Consider the following 17,571-nt stretch of genomic DNA (forward strand, 5'->3'; position numbering starts at 1 on the left):
AAAGGATCTTGCTGTGATGTATGTCATAGAGTGTTCTGCCTATGTTTTCGTCTAAGAGTTTGATAGTGTCTGGCCTTACATTTAGGTCTTTAATCCATTTTGAGTTTATTTTTGTGTATAGTGTTAGGGAGTGTTCTAAATTCATTGTTTTACATGCAGCTGTCCAGTTTTCCCAGCACCACTTATTGAAGAGGCTGTCTTTTCTCCCTTGTATATTCTTGCCTCCTTTATCAAAAATAAGGTGACCATATGTGCGTGGGTTTATCTCTGGGCTTTCTATCCTGTTCCATTGATCTATATTTCTGTTTTTGTGCCAGTAACATACTGTCTTGATGACTGTAGCTTTGTAGTATAGTCTGAAGTCAGCTATCCTGATTCCTCCAGCTCCGTTTTTCTTTCTCAAGATTGCTTTGGCTATTTGGGGTTTTTTTTGTTTCCATACAAATTGTGAAATTTTTTGTTCTAGTTCTGTGAAAAATGCCACTGGTACTTTGATAGGGATTGCATTGAATCTGTAGATTGCTTTGGGCAGTATAGTCATTTTCACAATGTTGATTCTTCCAATCCAAGAACATGGTATATCTCTCCATCTGTTGGTATCGTCTTTAATTTCTTTCATCAGTGTCTTATACTTTTCTTCATATAGGTCTTTTGTCTCCTTAGGTAAGTTTATTCCTAGGTATTTTATTCTTTTTGTTGCAGTGGTAAGTGGGAGTGTTTCCTTAATTTCTCTTTCAGATTCTTCATCATTAGTGTATAAGAATGCAAGAGATTTCTGTGCATTAATTTTGTATCCTGCTACTTTACCAAATTCATTGATTAACTCTAGCAGTTTTCTGGTAGCATCTTTAGGATTCTCTATATAGTATCATGTCATCTGCAAACAATGACAGCTTTACTTCTTCTTTTCTGATTTGGATTCCTTTTATTTCTCTTTCTTCTCTGATTGCTGTAGCTAAAACTTCCAAAACAATGTTGAATAATAGTGGTGAGAGTGGGCAACCTTGTCTTGTTCCTGATCTTAGTGGAAATGGTTTCAGTTTTTCACCATTGAGAATGATGTTGGCTGTGGGTCTGTCATATATGGCCTTTATTACGTTGAGGTAAGTTTCCTTTGTGCCTACTTTCTGGAGGGTTTTTATCATAAATTATTGTTGAATTTTGTCCAAAGCTTTTTCTGCATCTAATGAGATGATCATATGGTTTTTATTCTTCAATTTGTTAGTATAGTGTACCACATTGATTGATTTGCATATATTGAAGAATCCTTGCATTCCTGGGATAAACCCCACTTGATCATGGTGTATGATCCTTTTAATGTGCTGTTGGATTCTGTTTGCTAGTATTTTGTTGAGGATTTTTGCATCTATGTTCATCAGTGATATTGGCCTGTAGTTTTCTTTCTTTGTGACATCTTTGTCTGGTTTTGGTATCAGGGTGATGGTGACCTCGTACAATGAGTTTGGGAGTGTTCCTCCCTCTGCTATATTTTGGAAGAGTTTGAGAAGGATAGGTGTTAGCTCTTCTCTAAATGTTTGATAGAATTCGCCTGTGAAGCCATCTGGTCCTGGGCTTTTGTTTGTTGGAAGATTTTTACTCACAGTTTCAATTTCAGTGCTTGTGATTGGTCTGTTCATATTTTCTATTTCTTCCTGGTTCAGTCTCGGAAGGTTGTACTTTTCTCAGAATTTGTTCATTTCTTCCAGGTTGTCCATTTTATTGGCATATGGTTGCTTGTAGTATTCTCTCCTGATAATTTGTATTTTTGTAGTGTCAGTTGTTACTTCTTTTTTATTTCTAATTCTATTGATTTGAGTCTTCTGTCTTTTTTTCTTGATGAGTCTGGCTAATGGTTTATCAATTTTGTTTATCTTCTCAAAGAACCAGCTTTTAGTTTTATGGATCTTTGCTATTGTTTTCTTCATTTCTTTTTCATTTATTCCTGGTCTGATGTTTATGACTTCTTTCCTTCTGCTAACTTTGGGTTTTTTTGTTTTTCTTTCTCTAATTGCTTTAGGTGGTAGGTTAGGTTGTTTATTTGAGATGTTTCATGGTTCTTGTTTCTTGAGGTATGATTGTATTGCTATAAACTTTCCTCTTAGAACTGCCTTTGCTGCATCCCATAGGTGTAGGCCGTGTCGTCTCATTTTGTGACATTGTGCTGCCCTGTGAATGTAGCCGCGTACAATACATAAATGAGTGAGTGGGGCTGTTCTCCAACACAACTTTACTTACAAAAGCAAGCAGTGGGCCAGATTTGGCCTGTGGGATATAGCTGTGGACTCCTGTGCTTGACAATGCTAGGGGGTTTTAGGGCTTGTGAGAAACTTAGCTAATTTCTTCATATTATATGTGAGTCATCTGTAGATAGGGGGTTAACTGGCATACTCAAGGTCACACACTTAGGACAGAACAACTAGTGACAAGGAAGTCACCTAAAAAACAGCCCTGCATTTTTAATTTATTTGTTACTTTCAGTACTTGGTTATATTCTATTCAGCATTGAATTACAAACTGGTGATATTATTCTCTTGTTTCATGTTTAATTACTTTATGTGGGTCCATATATTATTGCATCTCATGAGGGGATGGGAGGTAGATAGATTATAGATAGATAAATAGATAGATAGGTGATACATAGGTAGATTTTATTGCCCAAACTTGTTAGAACAGTACGGAGCATAGAGTAAGATCTCAAGAAATATTTGTGGTTAAAGTGTTCCAGGAGAACATACAGTTATGTAGCATTTTTCTTAATTACATGGTTATAGATTTTGTCTCAGTTTAGAAGATTGTGAGGTTGCCAATGCTTAAATTCTGATAATAAGTTTATAGTCACCTTTTTTAAAAAAAGCAAATAAGCTTTTATATGCTCTTATCTTTCCTGATCCAAGTTTTATTCTAATTTTGTTATTTTGATTTATGTGGGTTTTAAAAATCAGTGAAAAATTTTTAATTTGGCATGAAGATGATTAATTTGTTATGGAAGTCAATTTTTTTAAAAAAATGTAATAAGGATAAACTATCTTCAGGTTTTATAACTGCTATATTTAAATTCTAAATTTAAACTAGCTAATGGATCACTTAATTATTTATCAACTTCATTTTAATTACTTTCCATGTGTAACATGTAACTATATATGCATTGAATGCTTACTTTTGGAAAATGTGTCATTCCTTATTACCAGGTATAAGCTAGCCTTACTGAGCAGGTTTAAACTAGAAAAGGCTTCTCCTGGCACGATCCTGTTGATTTCTAGCAGAGCTCACTTCCTCTTTTCCTTCAAATTACTACTCAGATGTCACCTGATCAAAGGGGCTTTTCTTGACTAGGAAGCAAAAATCAGCAACTCTCTCAACCTCCACCCTACCCCCCAAACTCCTTGCCCCATATTCATATTCAGTGTCTCTCTGTAGTATTTTTCACCATTTCATACTATAAATTAACCTTTATGTTTTTACCTGTTTGTTTTTGTTTTAGTTATTTTTACTTTCTGCTGGAACATAAATTATATGAGGACAGGAATGTTGTCAGTTTCATGTACTGCTGCATTTCCTGTGCCTACACACCACAGGTTCTTTTTTACATATATATTTTTTTTAATTATTTTATTTTCTTTTATTTTTTATTGAAGTATAGTTGATTTACAATGTTGTCTTAGTTTCAGGTGTTCAGCAAAGTGATTCATAAATAAATATATATATATGTTCTTTTTCCAATTCTTTTCCCTTATAGGTTATTACAAAATATTGAGTATAGTTCTCTGTGCTATAAAGTAGGTCCTTGTTGGTTATTGGTTATTTATTTTGTATGTAGTAGTGTCTATATGTCATAGATTCTTATTTTATATGAATGAATAAAATAAAAATATGCTAAAAACATTAGCATATTCTTAATATAATGGAAACTTTTGAAGTAACGATTACTCCTTAAAGTTAAATGCAGAATTTACATCAAAAGACTGTACAAAGTTAGACTGAGTCAGAAGTTAGGAAATCAAGGTTTTATATGTGTGTTCAGTGGCATCTAAACTGAACAGTAATTTTTAGACAATTAATATGAAATCCTTCACTGTGGATTCTTACTTTGTGAATTGATACTTTTAAAATAAATTTTATGTTCATCATTTCATTCTTTTACATTTAACTTTCCAGGGACTGTATTCATACACATGCATGTTTTTCAGAGGCACTTGCAGCAGAACTAAGAAAAATAAGAAATCTAACTATGATTTACAAGGATGGATGTGTTCATTTTAACTTCAGTTTTGTACACACTTGAGTGGTGAGGTAATGAATAATAATTCATCTCCCCAGTATCATTGGAGACTTCAGTCCACTTGAGCGACTTTTCAAGAAAACTAGTTCATTCCTTCTACTGCTAGTTTTTTTTCCTGTTTATGAGTATCTGAGAGAGCAGCCATTCTAGAGCATACAGTGTAGTTCTGTATCATATTAAACAGAATACTGAACACGTGTAAACACTTGTTGGGGATTTAAGACCATCTCTCTAAAAGTTAGGTGTTGCACCATGTTGTATTTCAGCATCATGCTTTAAGACTCTGAGTCTGTTGGGTCTAGTTGTTATTTTTCGTTCATTTATCACCCCTCCCTCCCTTCCTTCCTTCCTTCCTTCTACAAATGTTGTGAGAGTGTGTGCCAAGTGCCAGGTACTGTTCAGATCACTGGAAAGTAAGTATTAAGCAAACTATCAAAAACTTTATTTCCGTAGAGCTTCCAATCGAGTGGGAGAGAAAGGCAACCCAACAACGGAATGAGTGAAAACACAACGTGTCAGGTGGCTCTGAATGCTGTGAAGGAAAATAAGGCTGGAAGTGGGTACAGAGAGTGAGGGCAGTGCGGTATTCATGGAGCTGGGTGGACTAGGAAAGCTTGTCTGCATTGTGAGAGAGAACACTGAGCAGAGCCTGGGGGAGGTGAGGGACGAGGCTTGTGGTCGCTGGAAGAGTAACAGCGAAGGCCAGGGCAGGAGCAGGTCTGTTGTTGCAGTTAGAAGGAAAGGGTGGCTGGACAGCAAAGCACAAGGATGCTGGAAGATGTGATCAGTGCAGGGACCGCTGTGGGCCATTGGAGGACGTTGCACTTCATTCCAAGTGACTGAGAACAGGAGCCAGGGGATATTTTGAGCGCAGGAGCCACCTTACCCACCTATATTTTTAAAACTGTCCCTTTGGCTACTGTGTGAAGAAGGACTATAGCAAGGGAGGAAGCAGGAAGGCTATTCAGTCTTTCACAGCAGTGATCGCGGATGGCTTCTTGGACCAGATGACCAGGTGACATGAGGTGGCAGGATTTGGGATATTCCAGTCTGAGAAGACATGGACCTTGGTGCAGTCTCCCAGAGAGTGAGAGGAGACTGAAAAGAACCCCAAGAGTTGAGTCCTGGGCCTTTTAACATTTAGACATTAGGAAGGTGAGAACAGTCCCTCAAAGTGGAATGGGAGAGTCAGCAGTAGTAAAGAAGGAGGGAAAGAAAGTTAATGGCAGTGTAGAAGCCAAGCGAGGAGTAGAACTGAGGGAACGCCTGGTTCCAGTGCAGTTGTGATTAGTCAAGTATGATGGGAACTGATTAGTTTTTTTAGACAGCAGTGCTTTTCGTGTTGGTGATTATCTTGTCTTCTCTGACTGACACCTCTTTCCTGATCTTTTAGTTTGGATATTATTCCTCCTGGTCTTCCCTCCTTCAGTCTCCATGTTTCTAACCCCGAATCCCTATAATGAATAAATAACTGAAGATTTTTAGGAGATGCCAAAGCTTGGGAAATAAACAACCGCAATGTTATTCGTGATTCTGAGATAGCAGGCCTGTGTTGAGGCCCCTCAGAATGAAGCACTCTATCATGGTTGTAACTCTGGAGCATCAGAAGGTGGTTTAAACTGTGCCTGTGGCTTATAGAATGATCATAGTTGAGTTACCGAAATTCCAATCATTTGCTAGATAGATTTTAAATTTTGTACTATATTCAATGATTATTTTAACAAATCATTTTATCCAATGAATATTTAAAGATCTTTATTGAATCTCTCTCTCTTGTCTTTTCAGAAAAATGTGACGAGCCACTTGTGTCTGGACTCCCCCATGTAGCTTTCAGCAGCTCATCCTCTATGTCTGGGAGCTATTCTCCTGGCTATGCCAAGATCAACAAGCGAGGGGGTAAGGCGACGTTTATTTCATTTGTTGACAAATGTATTAAAGGAGAACGTGTTATATTTACAACTGCATTTCTAAAGTATATTTTATTGTACAACAGCTATTAGCTGTCACCCAAAATCATTCTCCCCGCTTTTGTTAACAGAGACATAGACGCTTACTATAAACCCCTTTTGTAGCCACTATTGTGGAGTGATATAGAAAAAAATGGGCTAGAAATAAGAGACGGTAAATTAAAGAGGAAGGATTTTTGGAGTTGCTTATGATAATGAATTCAAAATGACATAAAAATTCTGAGTTAAGGAAAGTCTTGTTAATCAGAAAATCATTTAGAAAGAAGTTAAAAAAGAATTGGTTCCAAATATGTGTACCATGCACAAAAAAGAATACTTTGTATTAACTGCTTTTTTCCCTTTTTATTAATGTACACACTTGGTTTCTATTGAAAATGCAGGATGAAAAAACAGGACCCTTTGCAATTTATCCCCCAGCACACAGAATTTAGCTTTGTTACTAAAGCCATGTAAAAATTTGTGTACATTTGCAGCTAAAATTTGACTTTTGGACTTTAAAGACATGGTATTAATTAGTAAATGATGATTTCAAAGTAGAGAGCAATTGATAGAGAATAAAAGAAGATGATTAAGAACAGAAACTTAAACCTCTTTTGCTTCAAAGGAATGCTGATATAAATATCAATGAACGACAGTTTGGAAAGAAACAATATTTTCTTGGATAAATATGTATCAGCTAACAAAGACCATAATTTTTTTCAGTAAAACAGGAAATACTAAGCTTAAATCACAACCAATTCAGGAAAAAAAATGTGAAAAAATAAAGAAGGAAGGAAAAGGAGGGAGGGAAAAAATATAAACAAAGGTGAAAAAAAAGAGAACAGGGGAAAACCCAAAAGGGGAAGAAAAATGAAGAGGGGAAGAAAGAAAAAAATATCAGAAAAGAGAGAAAAAAATATCAGAGAGATTCAGAAAGATCAAAAGGGAGACGAAAACATGTAAAGAAAAAGTAGAAGAATATATACAGAAATTCACACAAGTGTGAAGCTACCTTAATCAGTAAAAAAAAAAAAAAAATTTGGTGAAAGAGATATACTGACAGAGTTAGAGGAAATAAATTTTAAATACATATACAGCTTTGATTTAAAAGTAGTATTCATCAGCTGCTTTATTTTTTACGGTGAACTCTTTTTTTTAAAATTGAGGTATAATTGACATAACAGTATATTAGTTTCAGGTGTACAACATAACGATTTCATATGTGTATACATGTATGTATTGCAAAATGATCACCACAGTAAGTCTGGTTAACATCTGTCACTATACACAGTTACAAACTTTTTTTCTTGCAATGAGGATTTTAAGATCTCGTCTCTTAGTAACTTTCAAATATGTAGTGCGTTATTGTTAACTGTAGTCACCATGCTGCGTATTACATCCTCATGATTTACTTATTTTATAACTGGAAATTTGTACCTTTTGACCCCCTTCACTCATTTCACTTAACCCCTCCCCACCCCACCCCCGCCTCTGGGAACCACCAGTCTGTTCTCTGTATCTGCGTAGTTACGCTTATTTCATCATGTGATATTCATCAGGCTATGGGCATGAGAGACCTGGTGAGTAACTATAAGTTTTCAAAAATTTTCCTTAAACATGTCAAAGTAATGAAAATTTGAAAATATTCCTTTTCCATAAAAGTCACTAAGTCCAAACCAAAAAAAAAAAAAAAAAAAGAATATAGATAGAAAAACATGAAACAAAGAACTTCCCATACCCAAAATCATAATTATGATGCAGGCCAGCCTAGCACTAATAAATGTGGAACAAAATCTAAAAGGGAAAAGAAATAATACATAGATCCCCAGATGTCAAGGGGATGTGATATTCCCTAAAGGAAGTGTCATGATATTGAGAGATTGAAAACAACTTTAATGAAAGGAAGCAGTCTCAAAATATTTCTTTAGAAAGTTTTGTGTGAAAATATGACTGATGAATTTTATACCCAGTGAATTTGAGCAAGTTATGTCAAGCGTACAGCCTCTTCGGGAATACAAATGAAACAATCCAACCAACAGTGAGATGAGTGAAAAAAAGAAAGAAAGAAAGAAACCATGGTCCAATGATGTATACTGAGCAGTGAATTCATTTAAATGTAAGACTGTGACTAGATAATTTAGGAATTACAGTTGTAGAACAGAGTATAAATGTTACAGATGCAAGAAGGTAAAAATACCAAACTATGGGATTAGATATGTGCTTTTCCCCCTGCCCCCAACTTTTCAGAACAGGAGGCTACTAGATGCATAACTTTAAGTGCAGATTTATTTATTTATTTATTTTTTAGGAATTAATATATTTTATGAAGAAACATCAACAGTATTTTTGTTGTTCTCATTCTAGTGAAGTTATGTTAAAATATTTTTTCATTTTAAAATAGTACAAGTTGTCACTTTGAATTATTTAGAGCTATTTATCTACTCGTATATGTAGAGTGAAATTAAACTTCTAAAATATTAACTTTCTTTAAACCTGGAGGATGGGATTTGGGGAATGTTTTCACTTTCTTTATAATAAGTTTCTTTATAGTTTATAGAATGTATACATCTATACCTATACATATATGTACATAGATAGAGGTACAAATACAATGCATTTCCAATAAGAGAGTTGTTTTGAAGGCAAATGATTATAAAATACAATTTATGGTTTCTTAGTTGTTTGACTGGAGGCTTATTTGACTTTTGATACAATTGTATCTTTGACTATTGATACAATGCATTATCATGTGTTAGGGTAAAAACCTGATGTTGTAGTTCATTGGGAAAAAGCATTGTCTGTGCTATAGTTATAGATTTATGCTTGCCTATGGTCCATTTTATCAATATTTGTTATGCGGGAAGGTTTAGTTACTTATTTTTTCTCTCCCAAAGACCCCTTTTGCTTCTCAGTGGTGTATGTGCATAGTTGCCTATAACTTCCTCACCCAGCCCACCCCACACTATCTACGTGCTTGGGACTGTCACACAAATGGCCACGTCTCCACTCCTCACACTGCCCTGCCTCTGCGTGTACATACAAGACACCCATGCACAGGGCTAGCTTAACCCTGGTTGAGGTTAGTAACCTCAGTATGGGTCAAGGTAGCCAGCATCAGAGAGGAGGGTTATTTCCTCTACAAGGAAAAACCAAAAAGAACTCCACATATGGTTATTTCAATTAAAAAAAAAAAAAAAAAAAAAAACGAAGCTTTTTTTTGCTTTTTTTTTTTTTTTGCGGTATGCGGGCCTCTCACTGTTGTGGCCTCTCCCGTTGCGGAACACAGGCTCCGGATGCACAGGCTCAGCAGCCATGGCTCACGGGCCCAGCCACTCCACGGCATGTGGGATCTTCCCGGACTGGGGCACGAACCCGTGTCCCCTGCATCGGCAGGCGGACTCTCAACCACTGCGCCACCAGGGAAGCCCCGACGCTTTTTTATTCCGTTATAAAGTTTATATGCAAATGCCCTTGGAAGAGGAGCCATGTTGACTGAGATTCATGCTAAGGTATAAATGGCTAATGACCAGCATTGGGTGAGAATTGTTTTGTTTTGTTTTTAGTGCAGCACAAAATTACATATCTTAAAAATAAATATATATCTTAAATTATATATCATAAAAATAAAGCAGAGAATTCGAAAGGGAGAAGAAAGTAAGGTATATGTCAGGGAAGAAAGAAATGCTAGTGATTTTTTTTTTACTTGACTATTGGCAAGAATCATCTGATACGTACACCACATAACCATCTGAAAGCGGGAAGATGTTATCCTGCCAGAGAAGGAGAAAAGAATGTAACTTGCTAATTATACAAATACAGAAAAGAACAAATTCAGTTGAATATTATGTTGATAAACATTGTTTCAAGTTTTTATCATTTATTTAAATGATATTCTTCGAATACATTTTGGAGTGATAGATTTATGAATACATAGAAAAGCAAAATATAAATGCAAATGTACCTTCAGACAACAGATTGACACACATTTATAGAATGGAGTTTAGCTTTTGGGTCCCCGCAGTACAAATCCATCTGCTACAACCTTGATGTCAGGGACCAGAACATGACAAAACTGGGAGGAAATGTGATGTTTAAATGAAAAAATCCACTTGTAATTCTATCAAGTCTTTTGGAGCCTACTGCTTCAAGGGTTTTGTTTTTGTTTTCATTTTTGTTTGTTTGTTTTAAAACAGTACCTACCTCCTGTGATCTGTGTTCTGAATTTATCTTCCCATTCTTAGTGCATTGGAGCTTTCCCAGTCTTGTGTCATTCTGAGTCAATAGCAATGAGATGGATTGCTCTTTCCAAAGGGTAGCACAGATATGATGAGCCCTTTGAGAGTTTTGTGGAAGGTATCCACCACCTGACATTTACATAGTATTTTGCAGATTATAAAATGCTTTCACACATGTTCTAAGTGTCCCTTAATCGCCACAACAACCTTGAAAGATAGAATAAGTTAGAAATGCCAATCATTTCTCCTGCCAAACTCTCAACTTTCTACTCCACGTGCCTTTTGTAGAAGTCATCCTCTCTCTACTGCCCCAAAGGGACAGTCATTCTACCACGTGGTCCTCTCTTCCCCCCACTAGCCACGGGTGATGAGAGAGAACCCGCGATCTCAACTGATGTCATCAGAATCTCTGTTTCATTTATGCGACATAAACTTAGGAACCAAGAGGACTACTGGGTAGAGCACGATAGGCCGCATGTAAATAAGACAGAGAGGAGTGAAGCAGCTGCTGGAGAAGAAGTGAAGGCTTGAGGCCACATACGTCCACGGAAAGGATGGACAAAGTCTCTGGTCTCATCCCTATTCTGCTGCCTGTGTGCCGTCACCTCTGGCTGTACTTCTGCTTGAGCCTGTGAAACTTACCCTTCTAATTCTAATCATCACCTCCTCGGGCCTGAGCTAATTTTAGTAAATCTGTCTTCCTATTTACCAAAGAATTCCTGATTAAAAAACATGAAGCATTATCAGTGCCGCATTTGAATTAACCCAGAGATAGAACCTACAACGAGATGGAAAGTTTGAGTCAAGTTTCTTTCACCCTCTTGCCACTTACTTTTACTTAGTAGATACTTCACTGCTTGCTGCTCCTCGGACTTTTTGTTTTCGGGTTTGCTTCTTGGATAATTCCTCCTGTTTTAGGAACCTGTTGTCTTCTCTCTTAAACCCAGGGCAGAGACTTGTAGTGGTGTTGTTTTGTACTTTTGTATCCTTTGTCTCCTCCAGCAGGGAGAACAGATTACGTTTGTAGGTCATAGAAGTGATGATCACTCTTCTGGGAGGAATACGTATATGCGAGACATCTGGAAAGGCCACTGGCGCAGGTCACTTAATGTCCACACTTGTATCTTTTTTTTTTTTTTTTTTTGCGGTACGCGGGCCTGTCACTGTTGTGGCCTCGCCCGTTGCGGAGCACAGGCTCCGGACGCACAGGCTCAGCGGCCATGGCTCACGGGCCCAACCACTCCGAGGCATGTAGGATCCTCCCGGACCAGGGCACGAACCCGTGTCCCCTGCATCGGCAGGCGGACTCCCAACCACCGCGCCACCAGGGAAGCCCCAAGTAGATTACTTTTGAATGTTATAATCGCACAGAAAGGAGAATCAGGTGATCATACAGGAAGCCATTATAGGGTGGGTGTTGAGTCTGGTCTCTGGGTCTTCGTTTCGTCTCTACAGCTCTCTGTGACATACTCACACAATGTACGCCTTAATCACCTCTTTAAAAGCCCTGTTTCCAGATACAGTCATATTCTTAGGTAACTGGAGGGTTAGGGCTTCAAGATCTGAATTTTGAGAGAACACAATCCAGCCTATAACAGTATCTATTTTTAGACCTTAATTTAATCTTCTTTTCCATTTTAATGCCATTTTCTTACTTAAGAAATAAATAAGAATAAATTTGTTTGATTTCCTTATTCTGCTTCATACTCATATGATCAGCTCTCCCCAAAGATAGCAGAATAATCATGCAAAAATGAAAATTTGATTATCTTTTTTTTTTTTTTTTTTTTTTTTTTTTTGCGGTACACAGGGCTCTCACTGCTGTGGCCTCTCCCGTTGCGGAGCACAGGCTCCAGACGCGCAGGCTCAGCGACCACGGCTCACGGGCCCAGCCGCTCCGCGGCATGTGGGATCTTCCCGGACCAGGGCCCGAACCCGCATCCCCTGCATCGGCAGGTAGACTCTCGACCACTGCGCCACCAGGGAAGTCCCCACACTTGTATCTTAAAAAGAACTGTAGTCCTTTCCTTTCCTTAAAATATACCTCTGAAGTTAATCATTGCTACCATGCCTTGATGCCTAGGCTCGGTCCAGTCATTGCTTTAGTCATTTTTCTTCTTCCTGTTGGCCAAGAGAGAGCTTTAGTAATTAGCGTAATGCCAGCCTCTTCTCCAGTTCACACTTATACACTTACACATGTTGGACCGCCTCTTGCAGCTCCTAGGTGGCTCAGCCAGTCGTCATACCTCCCTCTGCTCTTCAGAGATCTGTTCCTGCCACTCCGGAAAGCAAAATTTTCTCTCCTCTATTGCAGCGTCAGTTCTCTTGTCCCTTAGTTACGTTTGTAATGCCCCTCCTTTTCTTCTTTCTATTCGTTCTCCTCTTTCTAACTTAAATAGTGAAAGGGTCTGTCACAACTAGTTAAACCCAGAACATAGCGTAGCTGATACACTATGAACTGGGAAGGCAATTACAATGCTTCCTTGAGAACTTTGTCTTTCTTTGTGCCATTAATGCTTCCGGCTGGTGCTCTTCGGCTCTCTCCAGCCCCTGATCCATTCCTCTGTTTTCCATTGCCCAGGCCTGGCCATCAGTATCTGCCCGATCAGGTAGTGTCTTTAACCTTTATTAGGAAGCTCCTCCCTTAGACTATAACTTCAAGGCTTAAATTATGAAATAGATTAAAGTTCCCAATCAGTGAGCTTCTGTCCCCTTTGGCAACTTCCATTCCACTATTTTCCTTCTCTAGCCTCTACCACTTAATTCTGTATTTCTCTTAATCCACTCACTGGTAATCCATTGTCACTTTAGTATGAATTCATTGGTCAAAGTGTTACATTTGCCTTTTAAGAGCAAATCCTTAGGAGCAGAAAAATCCAGAGAACTGTTTTTCTAGTATAGCATTTCAGAGTATTTGACGTTCCTGTTTGGACTGGTTATACTTCTTCATCTTCGAATGACTCTCCTGCAAAGCCCTGATGATTTAGCCACTTCTCATGCAGTGCTAAGCAGTGGAAAGAGAATGACAGTATGCATGCATAATTAGGTTCCAATATGGAATCAACCAAGGATGAGGATGGTATTAGTCAATTATTTTGACTTTCTGCATCTCAGCTTCCTGATTTCTATGGTTATGGTTATATGACTTATCATCCAAACCAGGCACTTTTGAGAGTGACAGTGCTATTAATAATTACACCAGGGTAATCCTGCAGGTATGGTACCCCTGTTTATATGCTGAAATGGAATCGATTATACAATTTTGCAGAGCTATTGTGAAGGTTAAATGAAATAATCGACACAAACTGTATTGCATTTAAATATTAGTCTCTTTCTCATCAATTACTCTCAACTCCTAAAACAACACCACAGATATTAATATTTTAAAACGTGGATTGAATGAAATATTCTTCTCATCACAAAAGCAATGCCTCCCTAAAAAGTGATTGCTAGAATTTGTGTATTTTCCAATGTGTTTTTCCTCTATCATCATGTAACATAAAAATATCATAATAATCGGAAGATCAATAAAATAACATTTAAACATTTTTCATGATATTTTACATAAATTTTGGACTGCTATTTACTTAAATGTGCCCCTACTCTTTCACTTCAAACTCCTTTCATTTCAAATGAATTTTTGTCACTGATTTTCAAATGTTATTTTGTTCTTCTTATTATAATTATGTCATTTGAATTAGATCTTATAGAATCCAATCTAATATATATTTATTAATTTTATGATACTCAGAAAAGCCAAAAAGAATTGTTCTGGACTTTAGGGAGAATAAAAACTACCATTTTTCCCTTCATCTATTTCAATTTTGACTATTTTTAAAAATGTATTTTAAATGATTTCTTCCAAAGCTATCAGTAGGTCTTTGTATTCACCTTTACAATTGAATGAGAGTTGCCATCTAACTAACATTCTAAGTTTTAATTTATTTATTTTTTAATTTTAATTCTCAAATGTAAATCAAAATTCTGGCTTCACCAGGAGCTTTACAAAATTAAATGTGCAATACAGGATACATTTGTATCATTGGTACTTGTATCATTGATCATTTCAAAAAAATGCTGGAAGCATATTTACTGGGGAATAACTCACAAGTTTGTTTAGGCGTGCCTTTTTAATTTGCAAATAATATTACTACGTTTCTGCTTGGCATCACATTTTAAAATGTTGGAATTTTAATACCTTCTTTTGTGTTCCCCATGGAAATCTATGCTGGGTTTTGTAGCATTTCCCATAGAGCACTGTTTCTCAAGGTGTGTGATGTGAATACAAGCTATGAACACACACAACACATATATACGCAACGTTTCCACAGTTAAATCAGCCAGGCAAGTATTGTTTGGTGGTCCTCTCTAGGGGAACCAAAGAGAGCCTCTTTATCGTGGAACATCTTTAGAGCCAGTAGAACACACTTTCACTTTGAAAGAAGCTCTTATAAAATCTAGCCAAACATTCTGCACATCAGTGGTTTTAAACAGGGTTTGTTTAATATGCTTAGAAGTACGGTTGTGTCCAATGAGTTCACTACTGTGTTTCTAACAATATTGCCTTTAAAGCCTCTTTGATGATAATATGATGGATGATGATTTTTGGTTTAGCAGATAGGTTTAATTGGAGAAAGGGAGTTTTTAGATTTGGGGCATTTGAAGTGAAGAAATTTCGGTTAATTATTTTTAGGAAGTTGCTATCTTGCCATGTTCATAGCAAAGATTTGCCGCTGACAAAATCATAAGCTGGATGAGAATCAATGCTGTTATATTAACCCCTGCTTCCATCTTTGAAATGGCTCTAGGATGTTAATTTTCGAACACTCTCTTTATATCACAGTATTAATAGCTGATTGTCTAAAATGATATGTGAATAATCAATTGAGATAATGCACTTTGTAATTTCGCTTTACACACATTATTGAAAACCATGCTGTTTGGTACTTGCCTTATAAAGTTTAGGACATATGGGGTGGGAAGTCTTGACATCTGAATGAGCAAAGAAATATAGCTAAATAATTATTCATTTTGAGAAGATATACTGATTAAATATGTCATTTTGGATATCCTGCTATGGAGTTGGAGGAACTAGATTTCCCTTCTACCCTTGGAGAGATCTTGGGTTACTTCCTCCCTTTGTTTAATTTCCCTAGTTATGTCACTTCTGTAATGAGAAACTTGGACGAGATGATCCCTAGGACCTTGTCATCTCTGAACACCCTCACCATGTAGCCAAGATCAGATTCCCTGGTCTTGAACTTAATGAGCCACTACAGATTCTCATAGTCTGGACTATTTCGTCCTCTGGGCACAGAGATACTTCCGACTAAACAACTTTGAAAGTAGCTAAGATATCTGGGAGAAAACATTTTTGAAATAAAGTTTTTGCAAGTTGAATTTTTCTTTCTAAACCATTCCAGAATATATGCTTAGATATTAAATGTTTAATTATTCCTTTGCTATTTGCTAATTTTATTCAAAGAGAGGCTTTAATATTTTCCACATTTCTGCCAAGATGGTGGAGAATTTATGTGAATGATTTGTACCATATCAGAAATATTCATCTTAAAAATAGAATTCTTCACACAATCTCAAAGCACTTTAACACAGTACTATGGACATGTTCAACTCTCAAAGAATATTTTCTGAACAGATGTACTGAATCATATTTATTGCATAGATTTGTATCCACTTTAAACTTCAGAGGCTTACTGCTTCTCTGTTGAGATGATTTGTTAAATCAGAAGTGGGTATTTGCTAACATTTTTCAGTTTCAAAAAAAAATATTTCACAAGTTATTTAGTCACTGTTGTAGCCAACTGGAGTCCAGACAGTAATAGAGAATAAGTGACCATAGCAAACATTATTATCATCATTTCTAAATAAACAATTATAAGTATCCGTTTTTTAGAATGTACGTGCAGAACAACTGAGAAATGTTCCCATTGGTATCTTCCAATGTTTTCAAAATTGTGGAATAGGTACCATCAGGGTAATGATGTTGATTTGGTAAAGCATGCCCTTCTTATTTCAGGATATTTCTTTCACAGATGAGGCTTTCAGTTTTAGCTGCTGCATCCACCTGGTAACAGGTGCCTTTGGGTGACAGTCCGTGTTCTATCAGTCCTTGTGTTTGGCCCATAAAGAATACACTCTGTGTCCTATTTGCAACACTGTAGCCTCTGGGAAGAAACAAAGGCCAGAAATGAGCTCGGCATGTATACAAGTTGCTGTGTGGGGAACTCACATCAACTGATCATAGGAAGGTTACTGCCCAGTGAGGGACACTGCCCAAGACCCATGCATTCAACAAGGTTAGGGCACAAACAACCACACATGTGAAAAATATACCCTACAATTACCTTCCTTCTACACCAGACGAGTGACTCTTCTTCATTTTTCAATATCTACTCTCCTATGATTAGAGAAAGTTCCATGCTTTTTGCCTATTTGCCTCTTCTCCCTTATTTCCTTCAATAAGAGGAAAAACAGGCCAAATTATTTCCAAGACAATTGGGAGGATTTAATCTAGTAATGGCTCTATTAGCAACCTGGTTAGGTCATTCTCATCAGAATGAATAGGCCCTTGCCTTAATACCTTTAGCAAATTAATGACTTTTTCCGCCCAATTTTCTTCGGGAAGAATAAAAAAATTAGAATCGCCCTCTCTTTTATACTCATGCCTTGCAAAACGAATTCTAAAAATATTGTCACTAATAACAATTCAAAGCAGTCCAGCTTCTGTTAGCGTACTGCCCTTCCTATACTCTGCAAATAAGCCATCCACATCTGCACTGTTTACTCAAACCCTCGCTTTAAAACCAAGATGTATGTTTGACATGCATATTGCTGACAATAACCATGACATTCAAGACAGTCTACTTTCATCGTTCTTGCCTCTTTAACATTAAAATGTAAACACAAATTGTAGAAAGCTTTATTCCTCTGGTTTTTACCCCAGGGTCACTTTTACTTTTTCTTAGCTGTTTTTATTTTCTTAGCAATGTAAGAAATTCGAGTTGTACGTTTTTATGTTGCTTTGTTTTGTCCCTCAGTAGCTTCTGGAATTTACTTCCTTCGTATCTGTTTTCCACTTTAAAATCAGTGG

General features: G+C 36.9%; 1 protein-coding gene across 1 annotated transcript in view; it reads left to right on the forward strand.

The window, feature by feature from the left end:
• LOC307191243 (contactin-associated protein-like 2) overlaps positions 1-17,571 on the forward strand; it is a 656,837-nt gene that overhangs the window by 349,326 nt on the left and 289,940 nt on the right. The window contains exon 2 of the mRNA XM_079931147.1: positions 6,065-6,175. Within this exon, the coding sequence (XP_079787273.1) occupies positions 6,127-6,175 (49 nt within the window). The 5' untranslated portion in view covers positions 6,065-6,126. The remainder of the gene's footprint in view (positions 1-6,064; positions 6,176-17,571) is intronic.

This window comes from Stenella coeruleoalba (genome assembly GCF_951394435.1).
Source record: "Stenella coeruleoalba genome assembly, chromosome: 9".
Taxonomy (NCBI): domain Eukaryota; kingdom Metazoa; phylum Chordata; class Mammalia; order Artiodactyla; family Delphinidae; genus Stenella; species Stenella coeruleoalba.